Source organism: Solanum verrucosum, unplaced genomic scaffold, assembly GCF_900185275.1.
Source record: "Solanum verrucosum unplaced genomic scaffold, falcon-dt-bn FXZP01000603.1, whole genome shotgun sequence".
NCBI classification, from domain to species: domain Eukaryota; kingdom Viridiplantae; phylum Streptophyta; class Magnoliopsida; order Solanales; family Solanaceae; genus Solanum; species Solanum verrucosum.
In genome coordinates, this window is record NW_026020644.1 from 483,721 (window position 1) to 500,099 (window position 16,379).

Below are 16,379 nucleotides of genomic sequence, written 5' to 3' on the forward strand. Positions count from 1 at the left end.
AGCAGTCTTGAGAAGAAAAGTATCTTTGAGTCCTTGAGTTGAGTCGTTCATGCTCATAATTCCGCACGAACCCTCTGACTTGAGCATTCTTGAAATTAGTAGTATCATTAAAGTTCTTGAGTTCCAAGTATTTGAGTTCTATCTATGGTTATTGAAAACCTTGCATTGAGTAGTTCATGTCAATAATTCGGTATGAACCATATTTTAAGAAGTCTTTTACAAACGTTTTAACTTTGTTTTAAGACTTAAGTTTTGAGTTCAGTAAAGAGTAAAAAGTAAAGTTTGAAGTCTTTTTCTTCAAAAGTATATGGGGACTAAGTATTCCCAAAGAGTTTATAAATGTTTTCACAGTTAAATAAGAACGGAAACTGAGATTTCCAAAGGGCCTTCGGGCTAGTTTTCAGAAAAGAGTAATAGCTTTCTAAATGAAGCAAGTAGGGAAACTGAGATTTCCAAGATAGCCTTTGAGCTAAGTTTTTGAGCAATTATCTCAAATCAACAGAAAGAAGTATGTTTTTAAAACATAAGAGCTAGTATATTTTTGGGAGTAGTATTGAGCACCGATATGGGGGAGAGTTAAGATAACTCACAGCCTCCATAAACCATGTAGCCACCATGGGTACTCTTTAGATGAACCTTTTTCGAAATAGACTAGTGGATCCATTAGGCAGTTCAGGTTCTATACCTTTGGCTGGGTATAGGATGCGCTGGCAGCGTAAGGTAGATCGCTGTATCATCACTATAGCTCTTATGTGATGGTTGTCGGTTAGAGAAACTCCCACAGAAGTTATTGTATTTTTATATACATCAGTTTATTGTATTTTTATATACATTTCAGAGTTATGTTGTATCCTTGCATACACACAGATTTGACAGCATGTTTTTAAACAGTTTGTTTCTTTATATTGCACTTGTTTTAAATTGCTTTATATTGAAATGAGTTCAGTCATATTTAGTTGAGTATTCAAAGTTGAGTATCCAGAGTCGAATATCATATCTTTGAGTCGAATATCATATCCTTGAGTTGAGTATCTAATCTCGGAGTTGAGTATCTTATCATTGAGTACTTCTGAGTTGAGTAAGTTTGAGTAGTTTTGAGTACCCTTGAGTATTCCTTGAGTTGAGTAAGTTTGAGAAGAGGTAAGTATGTTTCATTTCTATCAAGTTTCAAGCTTATGTTTATGTTTTAGAATTCCTCTTACATGCTCGTACATTCCACGTACTGAGCCATTTGGCCTGCATCTTTTCATGATGCAGACACATGTATTCAGGATCATCAACAGGAGCTTCGTTGATACATCCGAGAGTTCGAGTTAGCTATGGTGAGCCTTCTTGCTTTCGGAGGATTTCATTTACCTTTTAGTTATATTAGTTGTTAGGATGTCGTGGGTCTTGTCCCGACTTCCATCTTTATCAGTTAGAGGCTTCATAGATAGTCAGTACAGTTGAGAAGTCTGTATCATTTATTTTATTAAATGTTTTAAAGACTAAAGTTGCCTTTTTATGGCGAGTTGTATATATTTTATTATACAGAGTTTTCTTTGGACTTAAAGTTTGTATTTAAGTTTTATGAACTTTTTTTTTCAGTTTTTAAGCTTTGTATGCTTGAATCAGTTTTCTGCTTGTAGTCAGCCAGGATGAGGGTTCGCTTGGGGACCAGCAATGGTCTTCGAGTGCCGGCCACGTCCAGGGTGTAGGCTCGGGTCGTGACAAGGGACCTGGTCCTCTGCAGAGTATGCTCGTCCAGTGTCAAAGTGCGGTACAACTGTAAAAGCTATTTGCGTCAGAGAGTTGGTGAAGCTGCAGAGTACTTCACCAATCAGAAGCAAGGAGGTTGCTTGTACGTTTGGTAATAACTTTTTATGGTATATACTAAACAAAGGACAACATATTATTCATTCATTCATTCAAAGTGTGAGAAACTTCTAAGCTTTAAGAGAACAGCAAGGGATTTGATCGATTGCTTCAAGAGCTTCTTGCATCAGTTGTTGTTTTGTTTGCTTGTAATAGTTTTGATATTGTAAGATCAGTTTTTTCTTGTAAAAGAAATGTTTTCAAACTCGTTTGAATCATTGTAAGAACTAGGTTAAGGTAACTTAGGTTCTTACTCTAAAAGGTCTATATTAATCAGTTAGGATTAGTATAGTGAGCAGTACTGTGTCTGCTCTGGCTCATCTAAGTAATAGGAAGTATTGCTTAGAGTTGGGATTAGTAGGTTAATCCCGGTTTGTAAACTTGCTTTTGCTTTTTGCTTGGAGAAGATCAGTGAAAGAAGTTTTGAAAAGTCCTGGCAGGCCAGGTTGTGGTTTTACTCCCTTGAGCAAGGAGGTTTCCACGTAAAGCTGTTGTGCAATCTTTACTTTCAGCACTTTGTTTATTTTCTGTTAGTGTAACTGTGCTGAGGACCTGGTCCCATAGAAAACGTGGACACATACATTCCAACATGTTGTTTATTGTATTTCGATTATCACATTGATTTGTTGTTGTCATTGTTTCTTTCTTGTTGACTTCACACTACTTTTCTTTTTTACCATTATACTTTCTTCACTATTTTCTTCTTGTTTTGCTTGAGCGTGATACACTTAAGCCGAGGATCTTTAGAGAATAGCCTCTCCATATCTATTAGATGATGGTAAGGTCTGTGTACACTCTACCCTCTCCATGCCCCACTTTATTGAATTCCATTGGTTATATTGTTGTTGATGATTGAGCCTTATTTTTCATAAATTTTATTTTCACAAATTTTATTTAATTTAGATGCATAAACAGAAGAAGCTAAAAAGAACTTCATGCTTTTGCCTAAAATCTATCTAACATTGGGTATATGTTTAAAAAGAACATACAACATATATTAGTTAAATGTCTCCTGAAATTTAAGATCAGTTTAAAACCATATAATGTCATGGTTTGAATTTGAAAAGATTTAATCTTCATAAGAAATCAACATAAAGTTAAACAATATTGATTGTTCCTTATTCACTCGTTTTATTTTTGCTACATATATATTACAAGACTTGAGACAACAACTTGAATCCAAGCATTTGGTATACATTGCTTGTAACTTTTCAAGAATCCGACATACACTCGTCGACATTTTATTCAAAGAGTCCCAACAACATATATAGGTATAATATTTATTTATCACTTGATGTGGTGATTCTCAATATCTTTGGTTACATTGAGGAGAAATTCCATGAGCGTGTGTGGATCTGGCACATTAGCATTCTTCTTTTCATATTCCAAAATCCAAGTTACTGAGTTGTTTTCACCCTTTGTCTCAACATGAACAGTAACGTAAAATGATTTGTACTCCTCCAATATATCTCCTTCAATTATCCTTTTTTTCATCATCTTCTTTTCTTCATCTATTTCTTCGACTTTATCCTTTGCCACCATTTCTTTCCCATCTGTAAAACAAATACAATATAGTAAATATTTCATACTATTAATTTCATTTTTAAATGATCGAGCGAGTTGGTTTGAATCCGAACGGATTAAAAACGGGTTGAGTCAATAAACAATAAATAATAGGGGTAATATTACTATATTATCCATTGACTTTATTAAATTTAATTATTTGAAAAATATGTTAGATGATAAATAACATTTAATACCAAGAGTAAAATAGACACAAAAGGTAAATTATCTCTTGATTTTTTAAATTGGACAAGTATTGTTGGACATCTATTTTTAGTATAGTGGACACCTATTGTTGGACGGAAGGATTATTTGTTAATTATGTCTTGAATTTTTTTTCTTATATATTTTACGAAACGCATAATCACTATTGATTTAAGAGATTTAGTAAGTGTGTACTAGGTAACCCACGATACTTCCGACACAATTGGTATCATATATAGCTTGATAAGGGCTTCTGCACATAATATAGGATTAAAATGTCTTCAATTTCAACAAAGTATGAAATAGAGAAATTCAATGGACAATCTAGTTTCTGTCTGTGGAAGGTTAGAATGAGATCGTCCTTGGTGTTACAAGGATTATGAAAGGCTTTCGAGGAGACCTTTCAGAAAAGTCGAAAGAATGAGACAAAGCAGACAGTATCTCACTTGATGATGTTAGTATTGCACTAAAATCTAATGAGTTGAATATGAGCTTTTCGGATAGCACTAAGGGTGAAGGTATTGTGAGTAGGGGAAGAATACAACAAATATATTTTATGCATTATCAGAAATATATATTAAGTGCTGACATTTTCCTCAAATGAAGGGAAAATTGATTTCTCTTTCGACTTTGGATGATCAAGTGTGTAAGATTTCCTTGATACTCATGATGGGTAAGCTTCATTATTGACGGTATTATCTTCAATCCAGTATAGTTGAAGGGGAAATAGTTTCAATTGTGGCACTTGCGACTTGGTCATATGATCAGTGAAGGGATTGTCTTTGTTGAACAAGCATAATTTGTTGGATGGTTACAGAAATCAATCTTCGAAATTTTGTGAGAATTGTGTGTTTATTAAACAAACAAGGGTGAAGTTTAACAAGAAGGCAAAGCACATGACCAAAGAAAAGTTAGATTATAGACATTCAGACTTGTGGGGTTCATACAAAATTTCCTCCGAAAGTAGTGCAAAGGTACTTTATAACTTGGATTAACGATTACTCAAAAATGACAAGGGCTTATTTTATTTTCTAAAAACAAAAAATGAATCATTTTCAACATTTGTTAAATGAAAGACGATGGTAATTGAGAGACAGGTTGAAGAAAATTTAAATGTCTTTTAACTAACAATAACTTGGAATTTTGCAAATCAAAATTTAATAACTTGTGCTATAGAGAGTGCATAGTGAGACACCTCACTTGTGTTGAAACACCACAACAAAATGGTATTGCAGAATGTATGAACCGAACAATTTGTGACAGGGCACGAAAGATACAAATATTGATGAAACCAAATATAATAAAGGTTTACCATGGATGAGGTTCCAATAATTAACAGAGCCAACGGTGCCCCATTCACCTTCATGAACATCCACATTTTGTATGTTATCAGGGGACATGCTAGAGGTACGGTGTGGCCTCTGCCTATATACTTCATAAAAAACATCTCCATCACACTTGATGTTTATCTCAGAAACCAACTTTCCTTTGAGGCTCATTTTTCTTCTATGATATGATATATCACAAAGTTATAATAAAAAGTGTGTGGTTCATCATTACATGAGATCCTTGCCTTTTTATAGGCAATGCCAATATTTCTAGGCTCTAGATTATAATAAATATTTTACTTTTTTCTGCCTATACATAATTAGGCCTCGTGTCTATGTACTTACACATAATTAACTGATTCATTAATGATGAATAAGATGTTAGAGGATGAATGGAAGATCAGACGGATAATCAGTATACCTCCTTCATGAACAAACTTTACAAAGAGGGTTAAGATTTTTTTTCAACAGTACCTCAATAGTGGTCCATGTTGGTTAGAGCCGTGCTTAATCCGTGATTTCATAAAGTTGAACTAAGATTTTTGGAGCCCATTTAAGAATTGAAATTTTTTTAGCTTGGCCCGAGTAAATCCACTAGTCCGTGGGGCTTGACTATTTAATGTGGGTTGGACCAACTCGTAGACCAAATAAAAAATAAAAATAAAGTAGAATACTAAAATTAAGTAAATACAAATGGAATTCTAACTCAAAATCTACTTAAACCAAAGTATATGGATATTACAAGTTGATATTTCTATTTGGATAGTTATATTGTTACTCATTAATTATTTAGTTTTTGTACTAATATCTGTATTTGGTTCGAGTGGTATAAGGTAATGAAGTCTTGCCTTTAGAGTCTTTTGTGATAAGAAGGTACCACCTACACTTAAACGAAAGTTCTATAGAGTGGTGGTTAGACTATCCTTCTTGTATGGGGTGGAGTGTTGGCCAGTCAAGAACTTACATGTTCAGAAAATGCATGTTGCGGAGATCAGGATGTTGAGGTAGATGTGTGGGCATACAAGGAGTGACAAGATTAGAAATCAGGTCATTCAGGTTAGAGTGGCCTCTATGGCGGACAAGATGAGGTAAGCGATATTGAGATGGTTTAGGCATGAATAGGGGAGACGCGTTAGTGAAGAGGTGCAATAGGTTGAATGTAAAGGGTATGTTGAGGGGTAGAGGTAGACCGAAAAAAGTATTTGGGAGAAGTAATTAGATAGGACATGAGGAGCTCCATATTACCTAGGACATGACTTTAAATAGGAAAGAGTGGAGGTCGTGTATTAGGCTAGAAGGTTAGTAGGGATAGAGTGTTGTCTTGCCTTGCGAAGGTTTAGTGCATGTCATAGCATTAGTTGTGCCCTTTGTATTTATGGCCATAGGTTGTTTATTGTATTTCGATTATCACATTATTTTGTTGTTGTTATTGTTTCTTTCTTGTTGACTTCACACTACTTTTCTTTTTTTACCGTTATGCTTTCTTCACTATTTTCTTCTTCTTTTGCTTGAGTGTGATACACTTGACCCGAGGATCTTTCGAAAATAGCCTCTCCATATCTACGAGATAGTGGTAAGGACTAAGATCTGCATACACTCTACCATCTCCATGCCCCACTTTATTGAATTCCACTGGTAAATCTAAATTTTATTTTTCACAAATTTTAGTTTAGATGCATAAACAGAAGAAGTTAAAAAGAAGTTCATACTTTTGCCTAAAAGCTATCTAATATTGGGTATATGTGTAAAAAGAATTGTCACGCCCCGAGCTTACATCTTGGACGCCACTGGCACTCGAGAACCATTGCTGGCCCTAAGCAAATCCTTAGCCTAGCTTAACTCTTAGCGGAAGACTTACTCATAAATAATATGAACTTAAAAGATAAACTTTACTCAATTGTCTCAAAAGATAAACTCAGAATGTTTTAGAAATAAACATTCAACTAGCCAAAGAGGCAATTCAAGTCTCAATATAAGTAACTGAAAATGAAAAGACGCATGAACTACTGTCTATCTTTCTATGGAGCCTCTAATACTATAAGGGATGTCGGGACAAGACCCCGATCATCCTAACAACTGAAATAACTAAAAGTAAACAAGGGATCCTCCAAAAGCAAGGAGGCTCACTAAACAACTCTGGAACTCAACTGGATCAACGAAGCGCTGGATGTTGATCATGGTTACCTGTATCTGCATCATAAAAGATGCAGGCCAAATGGCGTTAGTACATGGAATGTACGAGCATGTGAGGGGAAATCTAAACACAAGACATAAGCTTGAACTGGAACTGAAGAAACAATTACCTCGTCTGAACTTAACTCAAGGATACTCAACTTACTCAAATCATTTCAATATAAAGCAGTAGTAAATATGCATTATGAAGAAAAACTTTTAAAATAGTATATAACAACTCCGTGTATTAGAATATACAATATACTCAGTTTGTATGCAAGAATACATAATAAACTCTGTTTGTATATGAAGATACAAAATAAACTCCGTGGGAGATTCTCTAACCGACAATAGGTAACTACTCTTGAAATAACTTTTGAACTCATAACTCATTTAGAAATCTCAGTTTCTCTTTTATCAATGTAAAAATTGATGCCTCTGGAATACATAGTCCCCTTATACTCATACTTGAAAACTCTTTCTCAAAATCATATTATAATATGATCATTGATGATTCGGGAAGTCATACTGCATAAACATTGATGGTATATCTAGATATTATACTGCTTAAACATTGATGGCATACCCGATTGTCATACTAATCATGTTTTAGAAACTCTTTCTCAAAACTCAGTTTAAAACTCAAGTGTTAGCTTTAAAAAGCTTCTCAAAATTTATAACCCAATTCATAGGGTTCATGCGGATTTATGGAAATGAACAACTCAAATCAGGGATCTTAATAGCAATATATAACAATTCAATAATTAGGAATAAAATTTCAAAAAGAATCAAGAACTCAAAATCAACTTATGTCACGACCTATGGGTACCCCTTAGATGTAACATGGCGTATAGAACCCCGAAGGACTTCATACAAGCCACTTAGCTTTCATCACATAAGAAATAGAACAATATGGGTAAAATAATAGTCCAAGTCCAAAACATTTTATAAAGCGAAACGGAAGTCTAAAAATCATGTCTCATCATAGCCATCTAATAGAATAGAATGAAATTGGGCCTATCCCATACATCATGTCCAAAAAGGAAATACAAGAAATAAACTAAAACAATGAAATCCGTCCACAAACCATGAGGACTCACCAAGCTCAGGAACACTCAAATCCAAGCTCTAGCCACAATATTGGGAATTCTGTCTGTCTGACACTACATTTGGGAAAAATGTAGGCAAGAGTATGCGTTAATACAAAAAAAATGTACCAAGTATGATAGATATGCATAAAATCATTTAAAACATGCTAAAATGGACATTTCATTTCATGGCATGCAATTGACCAAGTAAAACATGATATAAGAAGGTTAGAAAACATAAGTCATAACATCATGATCAATGCGAGCCAATTCATCTTTAAATCTTTGAACACATATGAGATACTCCTTGAGTAACCTTAGTTCACTTTTAGTCTTGTTGTGGAAAAATTAACCTTAACAGACATAGATACCATGTGAGCTATACACGATCCCCGGTGTCTCCAACACTGAAAGGGTTGTTCTACTTTCCTAAGGTAGAACCATGAACTTCTAGCTTAAGTGGATCCACTAGCTAATCATCATATGGGGACACATAGTTTATGGGATAAGGAGATTGTTACTAGAAACTCGGCATCTACTAACGGGGGAGCTTCCATCCCACATTAATATCCACTCGGTCCTAAGCATAATTCTCACGGAATAGTCATTTCTTACTTATTCTTATCATTCATGGAAAGGTGTCCTTGACAACCAATCCAAGCTAGTTTAGGATAACTCTTACTCTTTGATTCAATTAGGTGAGAATAGCCTTTCAACCTAAGAATCCATATTATGTGAGAAAACCTTTCACATCATACTAGTTATGTGTTTATGAGAATAGCCTTTCACATCACAACATAAAACATCATCATTTGGCACTTTACTCTCAAAGCACCCTTAAACCTTTACATAGATTTCATAAGTTCATGCATAAACTTATACATTACCCTTTGTTCAAATCATACTTTCAATCACAAAATCTAGAAATCAAGGATTAGATAGGGATTATATCATAAATTCATGTTATTTCATCACATTATCCAATAATTTGTAAAACTCATCATTTATAATCAACAACCCACACCATATGATCACAATTTGGGAAAAACATGGGGGTTCATGGGTTCATAGGGGAAAACATCATGAAAGCATTGAAAATCATCAATTCATGCATGTTAAAACATAATTCAATCATTAAGATCAATAATCAAAGGAACCCATGGTAATTGAAGAAAATCCTAGCTAATTGGGGAACTCTACCTTTTGAAATAGAGGAATTTGGGGACTCCATGAATGAAAGAGATTCATGGATGAAAACTACCATACCTCAAGTCCAAATGCTAGCCTTCAATGGAGGAATTGAAACCTTGCCTTGAAACCCTAGTTGGATCCTTCTTGTTCTTCTTCAAGTTTCTAGAGAGAGAATATTTGAGAGGAGATTTGATTTCTTTTGGGGAATTTGGAACAATGAAGTAAATGAGTTTAATTTGGGGGTAAAAAGGATTATATAGGAGTCCTAAATATAGGCAAAATAACATAGTATAGGAATTAATTAATTAGGAAAAGACCCAACTAATCCTGAAAATAACTGCCAAGTGACGACCTACGACCACCCATTAACGGACCATGGATGGACCTACGGTCCGTCCTGCACAACCGTCAGTAAGTGCAGAGACTTTTGGCCAATCGATGGACCTCTGGACCACAGACCGTGGACCCATCTACAACACGTAGGTCCAGTCGTGGTTCCTGCCCTTGCAACTTTTTAGATGGCCAATCCACGGACCCACCTACGGTCTGTTGTTCAATCTACGGACCGTCGTTGGTCCTCATGGATGGCACCTATAAGTTCTGAATTTTTGGTTTATTACCCTTTTTCGGATACGGGGTGTTACAACTTATCTCAAGAATACTCAAATCTAGGGATAAAATCCTAGATTTATCTTTTACTTGATTTGAAGTAGATGTAGGGCGTGAGGATGAACTAGTCCAACACTATGATAGCCTTACATACCTCTTAGGGATCAAACCCTTGGCTAAACAACCTTCGAATTTGCAAGAAATCTTGAAGAGCGCCTTGACTTTTCTCTTTCTCCTCTTCTTGAACTCCTCTCAAAACCCTAGCGTATTTTGATTTATGCAAACTGACCTAAATCAGATTTGACCCCAAAAATAATACTAAATTAGTTTTAATCTGATTGGGTAAGGAAAAGACCAAAATACCCCTCACTAATTCGGGTAACTTTCCTTAATTGGACAGGCTAACTTCAAATGGGCATATCTCCCTCATACGAGCTCAAAAATTAGCAAACTTGGTGGTGTTGCAAAGAGGATTCCAAGACCTTTTCAGTTGATATCTCTTGGGCCACCTAACTCATCCTCTAGTGAAAGTTATGGTCGTTAGAAGTTGACACAAAATTCATAATGTAACATCCGGCAATTTGAAATAACTATGAAAAAGCTTGAAATTGGAAATAGTCATATTTTTGAAAAATTTAAAATCTGGAATTTGGTTAAGTGTGGGAAATCAGTGAGTTTTGGCCAACTTTGAGCAGTCATAACTCCTAGATCAGGATGAGTTAGGAGTATTTCCAGTTATGTTTGGAAATCCCTTGGGATGATCTTTCCAATGGCGCTGAGTTTTCTCGATTCCGAGTTCGTATGAGCGAGTTATGCCCTTTGAAAGTTGGGCAGTTGGCAGGGAATCCGTATGGAAAATTTAAGGGCATTTTGGTCTTTTCCCTAGCCATTTCTTTTGGGATTATATTGTGGTGTTAGGCTGATTTTTGGATCATTTTGTACCATTTTAAAAGAGTGAGAGCTAGGGCTTGAGAGTGAAGAGGAGAAGAAGAGGAGAAGAAGAGGAGAAAGAGAAGATCAAGCAAGGAGTTTCCGTCAAGGATCGTCGTGGATATCGTCGGGGGTGATCCCTACTAGGTATGTGAGTTCTTAGTGTGGGTTGATCCTTTATCCCACACACCAAACTCATTATTATTGAGAAAGATTGGATATGTTGTTGAAGTTGTTGGGTTGTGTTGTTGATGTTGTTGATTGTGTTGTTGAAGTTATTGTTGGTTGTGGGACATGATTTGGTTTTGTGTTTGAGTTGAATCTCTTGTATATTGAGGGGTTTTATGATCCTTAGTGTTTGGGGTTGAATCCATTGAGGTTAGAGAGGTTTAGAGTTAGAGAAAAGAGGGAGAAAAGTCCGATTTTCTGGGGAAGGTCTGGCGCGTCGCGCCTGCCAACGCGCCTCAAAAGGGACTCTGAAGTCCAGCCCTTGGGGTGGCGCGCCTCTCAGAGTGCCAGCAGGTTCCTTCTGAGCTTCGAGGGCTGGCGCTCCGCGCCTTGCAAAGTGCCAAGGACGCCATGTTCTCCATTTCTTCCACACTTTCTCATGCATGTTCCTAGGTATTGTACCTATGTTTCCTAGTTGTTTCCAACACTCTAATGTACATTTAAACCTCCCGAACTCATCTATAACATGCGATCATATACCTTGAATCCATGATTCAATTCGAGGTGAGTTTGGATCAAAGTCAAGTGAAGTTAGAGTCAAGTTAAGCAAGTTAAGAAGTAAGTCCAAGCAAGTCTTTAGAGTTGTTCAAGAGTCTTTATTGAACGTTTTAGCTTCATTCTAAGGCTCAAGTTTCAAGTCGAGTAAAGAGTATAGAGTTTCAAGTTAAGTCAAGAACATAAAGTTGAGTTCATTTCTCAAAATTATTAGGAACTATGTATTCCCAAAGAAGTTTGAAAGAAATGTTTTTACATTTAAACAATGTTGGAAACTGAGATTTCCAAAGAGCCTTCGGGCTAGTTTTTGAGTAATTATCTCAATTAGCAGGAAATCATATGTTTTAAAAACATAAGAGCCAATGTATTTTTGGGAGTAGTATCGAGCACCGAATTGGGGGAGCGTTCAAAGAACCCACAGTCCCCATAGAACCATGTTAGCCACCATGGGTAGAAAAGGGTCATACTTTTTAGATGAATCCTTTTCCAGATAGACTAGTGGATCCATTAGGCAGTTCAAGTTTTATACCTTTGGCAAGGTGTAAGATGCTCTGGCAGCGTGAGGTCGATCGCTGTATCATCACTATAGCTCTTAAGTGATGGTTGTCGGTTAGAGAAACTCCCACAATAGTTATTGTATCTTCATACACAAAAATTATTGTATTTTTATATACATCAGTTCATTTGTATTTCTATATACATCTCAGGCTTATTGTATCTTTGTATACACACAGAGTTAATAGCATGTTTAAAGAAGTCTTTTTTTATATCGCACTTGTTTTAAATTGCCTTAGATTGAAAAAAGTCAGTCAGGTTGAGTTGAGTTGAGTTGAGCCAGGTAAGATATTCAGTTTCTTCCAGATTTCCTTCTAGCCTTTATTGCTTAGTTTTCCAGCTCGCATACTCGTACATTCAATGTACTGATGCCAGTTGGCCTGCATCTTATGACGATGCAGATACAGGTACCCTGGATCAGCATCCTGCACGTCGTTGATCCAGCTGAGCACTCCTGAGTCAGTGGTGAGCCTCCTTGCATTCCGGAGGACTCAATTATTTTGTATTCTTAGTTTTGTTTTATTAGGATGTTGCGGGGCTGTCCCAACATCCATCTCAGTATTTTAGAGGCTTCATAGACAGTCAGTCAGTTAGTTTTGAGTCTCTCATCTACGTATATATGTAAATATTCGATTTTGAGATTCGAGTTGCCTTTGTGGCCAGATTTCATAAGGTAAGTTGTTTTGTAAATCTTGCATGTGCATTGAGTTTTTCTGTTGAGTTAGGTTTCCGCTGAGTTAAGAAAGCCAGGCCAAGGGTTCGCTTGGGGCCAACAATGGTCTCCGAGTGCCGGTCCCGCCCAGGGTGTAGGCTCGGGGCGTGACACATAACTTAGGATAACTTGAAAAAATTCTAATTTAGCTATTTCCAATTTAGCGCTTTCTAAATATAGCTCTTTCTAAGGCGGGATGTTACAAGAACATACAACATATATTAGTTAAATGTCTCGTGAAATTTAAGATCAGTTTAAAACTATATAATGTTATGGTTTGAATTTGAAAAGATTTAATCTTCATAAGAAATCAACATAAAGTTATACAACATTGATTGTTCCTTATTCTTTTCCTTACGAATAATACTTTCATTCGTTTCAATTTGTTTGTTAGAATGTGGGAGAATATGAGGATTAGTAATCTATGGATTAAAATTACAAAATAACAAAACTAATCCTCACTAAATTTGTCTTGCTCTTATACCCAAAGTCAACTTTCCTAATACCTCTGCTGATATTAAACACATTAGCTTGAGTAATTATATTAATTTAAAATTATTTCTAAAATTATGGCCAATAAACTGAATCTTCCGTATATAAATAAAATATAATTTTAACTATACATAAACATTGTAACGAAAGAGGTTTCAAATGAACCTCTCAGCCTCACCTAGCTCCTGCCCTAGCCATCAAGACAAAGTTTCTTTACTTCTTCTCAAGGTTTAAAGTCCCTTAACAATTTACTTTTAAATCATAATTTTATTCCTTTCTCTATGCATATTGTTATTAACTTGTTATCATGACTTATATATAGAAAAAATAAAATTCCGTGTTTATAAAATGGAAAAGTTGAAAGAAAAGCACATACTATTGGTTTTCAGCAGAGAGAAAACAAAAAGAAAAAAGAAAAACTATAATGCAATTCAAATAACAACTTTTATTTTTATTTATCTATAAAATTAGATATCCACTCGTTTTATTTTTGCTACATATATATAGTAGACATTTCAAAGCACACCCGCTAATAACAACACACATTATTACAAGACTTTGAGACAACAGCTTAAATCCAAGCATTTGGTATACATTGCTTCAACTTTTCAAAAATGTTGCTGTATTCATATCGATTTCTTCAAAATGTACTACTTTAAAGAATTCGACATACAATCGTCAACATTTTCAAAGAGTCTCAACAAATGTATAATATTTATGTATCACTTGATGTGGTGATTCTCAATATCTTTGGTTACATTGAGTAGTAATTCCATGAACGTATGTGGATCTAGCACATTAGCATTCTTCTTTTCATATTCAATAATCCAAGTAACTAAATTGTTTTCACCCTTTGTCTCAACATGAAGAGTGATGTAAAATGATTTGTAATCCTCCAACAAATCACCTTCAATTATCCTTTTTTTAATCAGCTTCTTTTCTTCATCTATTTCTTCGACTTCCTCCTTTGCCACCGCTTCTTTCCCATCTGTAAGACAAATATAGTAAATATTTCATACTATTAATTTCATTTTTAAATGATCGAGCGAGTTGATTTGAATCTGAACGGATTAAAAACGGGTTGAGTCAATAAAAGTATTGTTGGGTCATACATAATGCATCCAAAATTTGCTTGGATTAAATTAACAAACATATTAATTATTACTTTAATTTGAGCTAGATGTTAAACTTTTTTTCGAGGAAATGGTCTCGTAGATATATATGTTATTTGTTAATTATGTCTTGGATTTTTTCTCTTATATATTTACGAAACTCATAATATCTATTGATTTAAGAGATTTGTTGTCCTAATAGATTTGGAAAAGGAATATGTTGTCCTTATAGGAATGGAAGAACATTTTCCTTATTGGATTGTGACTACTTATTTGTACACTCATTCTTTTTTCTCATAGTGGAAAACTCTCTTTGTTTTTGCTTGAATGATTAGACCTAGATGAACCTTGTTAAATCCTTGTGTTATTTTTCCTCTCTATTTTCTTTATTTATGATTGTGTGCTAGGTGATCCACGATATTTTCGACACAATTGGTATCATATATAGCTTGGTAATTAGGGGTTCTGCACACATATATATTGTTGATACTGGTAATAATTCTGATGATAGTGACTATGTATGGAAAGTTTGTGCTCTAAGTTTTGATCATAGGCATAATTTCTTGGTTCTTAATTCTGGTGCATTTTTTCACATATGTCCTCACAAGAATAGATTTACAACTTATAAGCAAACGAGTGAGATTGTCTACCTAGGTGAAGATAATTCATTAAATATATAGGGAATTGATATTAAGAGCTGACATTTTCCTCAAATGAAGGAAAATTTGATTTCTCTTTTGACTTTGGATGATCAAGGGTGTAAGTTTCACTTAGCTAATGAAACACTGAAAGTGTGTAAGATCTCCATGGTACTCATGAAGGGTAAGTTTCATTCTCGACTGTATTATCTTCAAGCCAGTTTAGTTGAAGGGGAAATAATTATAGCTTCTTCTAGGAAGAGTGTGGTGAATCAGTTTCAATTGTGGCACTTGCGACTTGGTCATATGAGTGAAGGGATTGTCTTTGTTGAACAAGCATACTTTGTTGGATGGTTACAGAAATCAAGCTTTGAAATTTTGTGAGAATTGTGTGTTTGATAGGCAAACAAGAGTGAAGTTTAACAAGAAGGCAGAGCACAAGACCAAAGAAAAGTTAGATTATATGCAATAACTTGGAATTTTGCAACTCACAATTCAATAACTGGGAGTGCATAGTGAGACACCACACTTGTGTTGAAACCACAACAAAATGGTATTGCAGAATGTATGAACCAAACATTTTGTGACAGGACACGAAAGATATAAATATTGAAATCAAATATAATAAAGGTTTACCATGAATGAAGTTCCAATAATTAATAGAGCCAACAGTGCCCCATACACCTTCATGAACATCCACATTTTGTATCTTATCAGGGGACATGTTGGAGATATGGTGTGGTCTGTGCCTAAATACTTCATGAAAAACATCTCCATCACACTTGATGTTTATCTCAGAAACCAACTTTCCTTCGAGGCTCATTTTTCTTCTATGATATATCACAAAGTTATAATAACAAGTGTGTGGTTCATCATTACATGAGATCCTATGTCCTTTTATAGTTAGGCAATGCCAATATTTCTAGGCTCTAGATTATAATATTTTTTTTACTTTTTTCTGCCTATACATAATTAGGCATGTCTATGTAATTACACATAATTATTTTGTTCATAAGCATTTTTTAAAGATTGTCATACATTTAGTAAATACCAAAAGTGTTTTTAAGTCAAGTGCTTATAAGTCGAAATCAAGTCATAAGTTGGTCATCTTTAGTTTTATGATTTTATAAGTCGAAATCAAGTCATGATGGTGGTGGTTGCGGCGACAAAGGTGCCTAGTGGAGGTGACTGGTGATTGTGGATAGAGT

General features: G+C 35.0%; 3 protein-coding genes across 4 annotated transcripts in view; all 3 read right to left on the reverse strand.

Annotated features, from left to right (window-relative positions):
- LOC125812075 (putative clathrin assembly protein At2g01600) overlaps nucleotides 1–16,379 on the reverse strand; it is a 272,019-nt gene that overhangs the window by 157,536 nt on the left and 98,104 nt on the right. The gene's annotated exons all lie outside the window — the stretch shown is intronic.
- LOC125812107 (kirola-like) lies at nucleotides 3,133–5,175 on the reverse strand. The gene is made up of 2 exons (XM_049491601.1): nucleotides 4,982–5,175; nucleotides 3,133–3,407 (listed from the first exon to the last, which is right to left on the reverse strand). Exons 1-2 carry the CDS (start codon nucleotides 5,118–5,120, stop codon nucleotides 3,142–3,144), a joined length of 405 nt encoding a protein of 134 aa, XP_049347558.1. The 5' UTR covers nucleotides 5,121–5,175; the 3' UTR covers nucleotides 3,133–3,141.
- Nucleotides 14,144–16,012, reverse strand: LOC125812094 (kirola-like). Its single transcript, XM_049491589.1, has 2 exons — nucleotides 15,808–16,012; nucleotides 14,144–14,409 (listed from the first exon to the last, which is right to left on the reverse strand). The coding sequence occupies exons 1-2, from the start codon at nucleotides 15,992–15,994 to the stop codon at nucleotides 14,144–14,146; spliced, it is 453 nt and encodes a 150-aa protein (XP_049347546.1). The 5' UTR covers nucleotides 15,995–16,012.

Coding starts and splice junctions, on each gene's coding strand:
- LOC125812107 (XM_049491601.1), bottom strand. CDS start 5,120: ATGAGCCTCAAAGGAAAGTTGGTTTCTGAGATAAACATCAAGTGTGAT. Junction 3,408..4,981: donor AAATGTGGATGTTCATGAAG/GTGAATGGGGCA, acceptor TTTGTTTTACAG/ATGGGAAAGAAATGGTGGCA.
- LOC125812094 (XM_049491589.1), bottom strand. CDS start 15,994: ATGAGCCTCGAAGGAAAGTTGGTTTCTGAGATAAACATCAAGTGTGAT. Junction 14,410..15,807: donor TTATTGGAACTTCATTCATG/GTAAACCTTTAT, acceptor TTTGTCTTACAG/ATGGGAAAGAAGCGGTGGCA.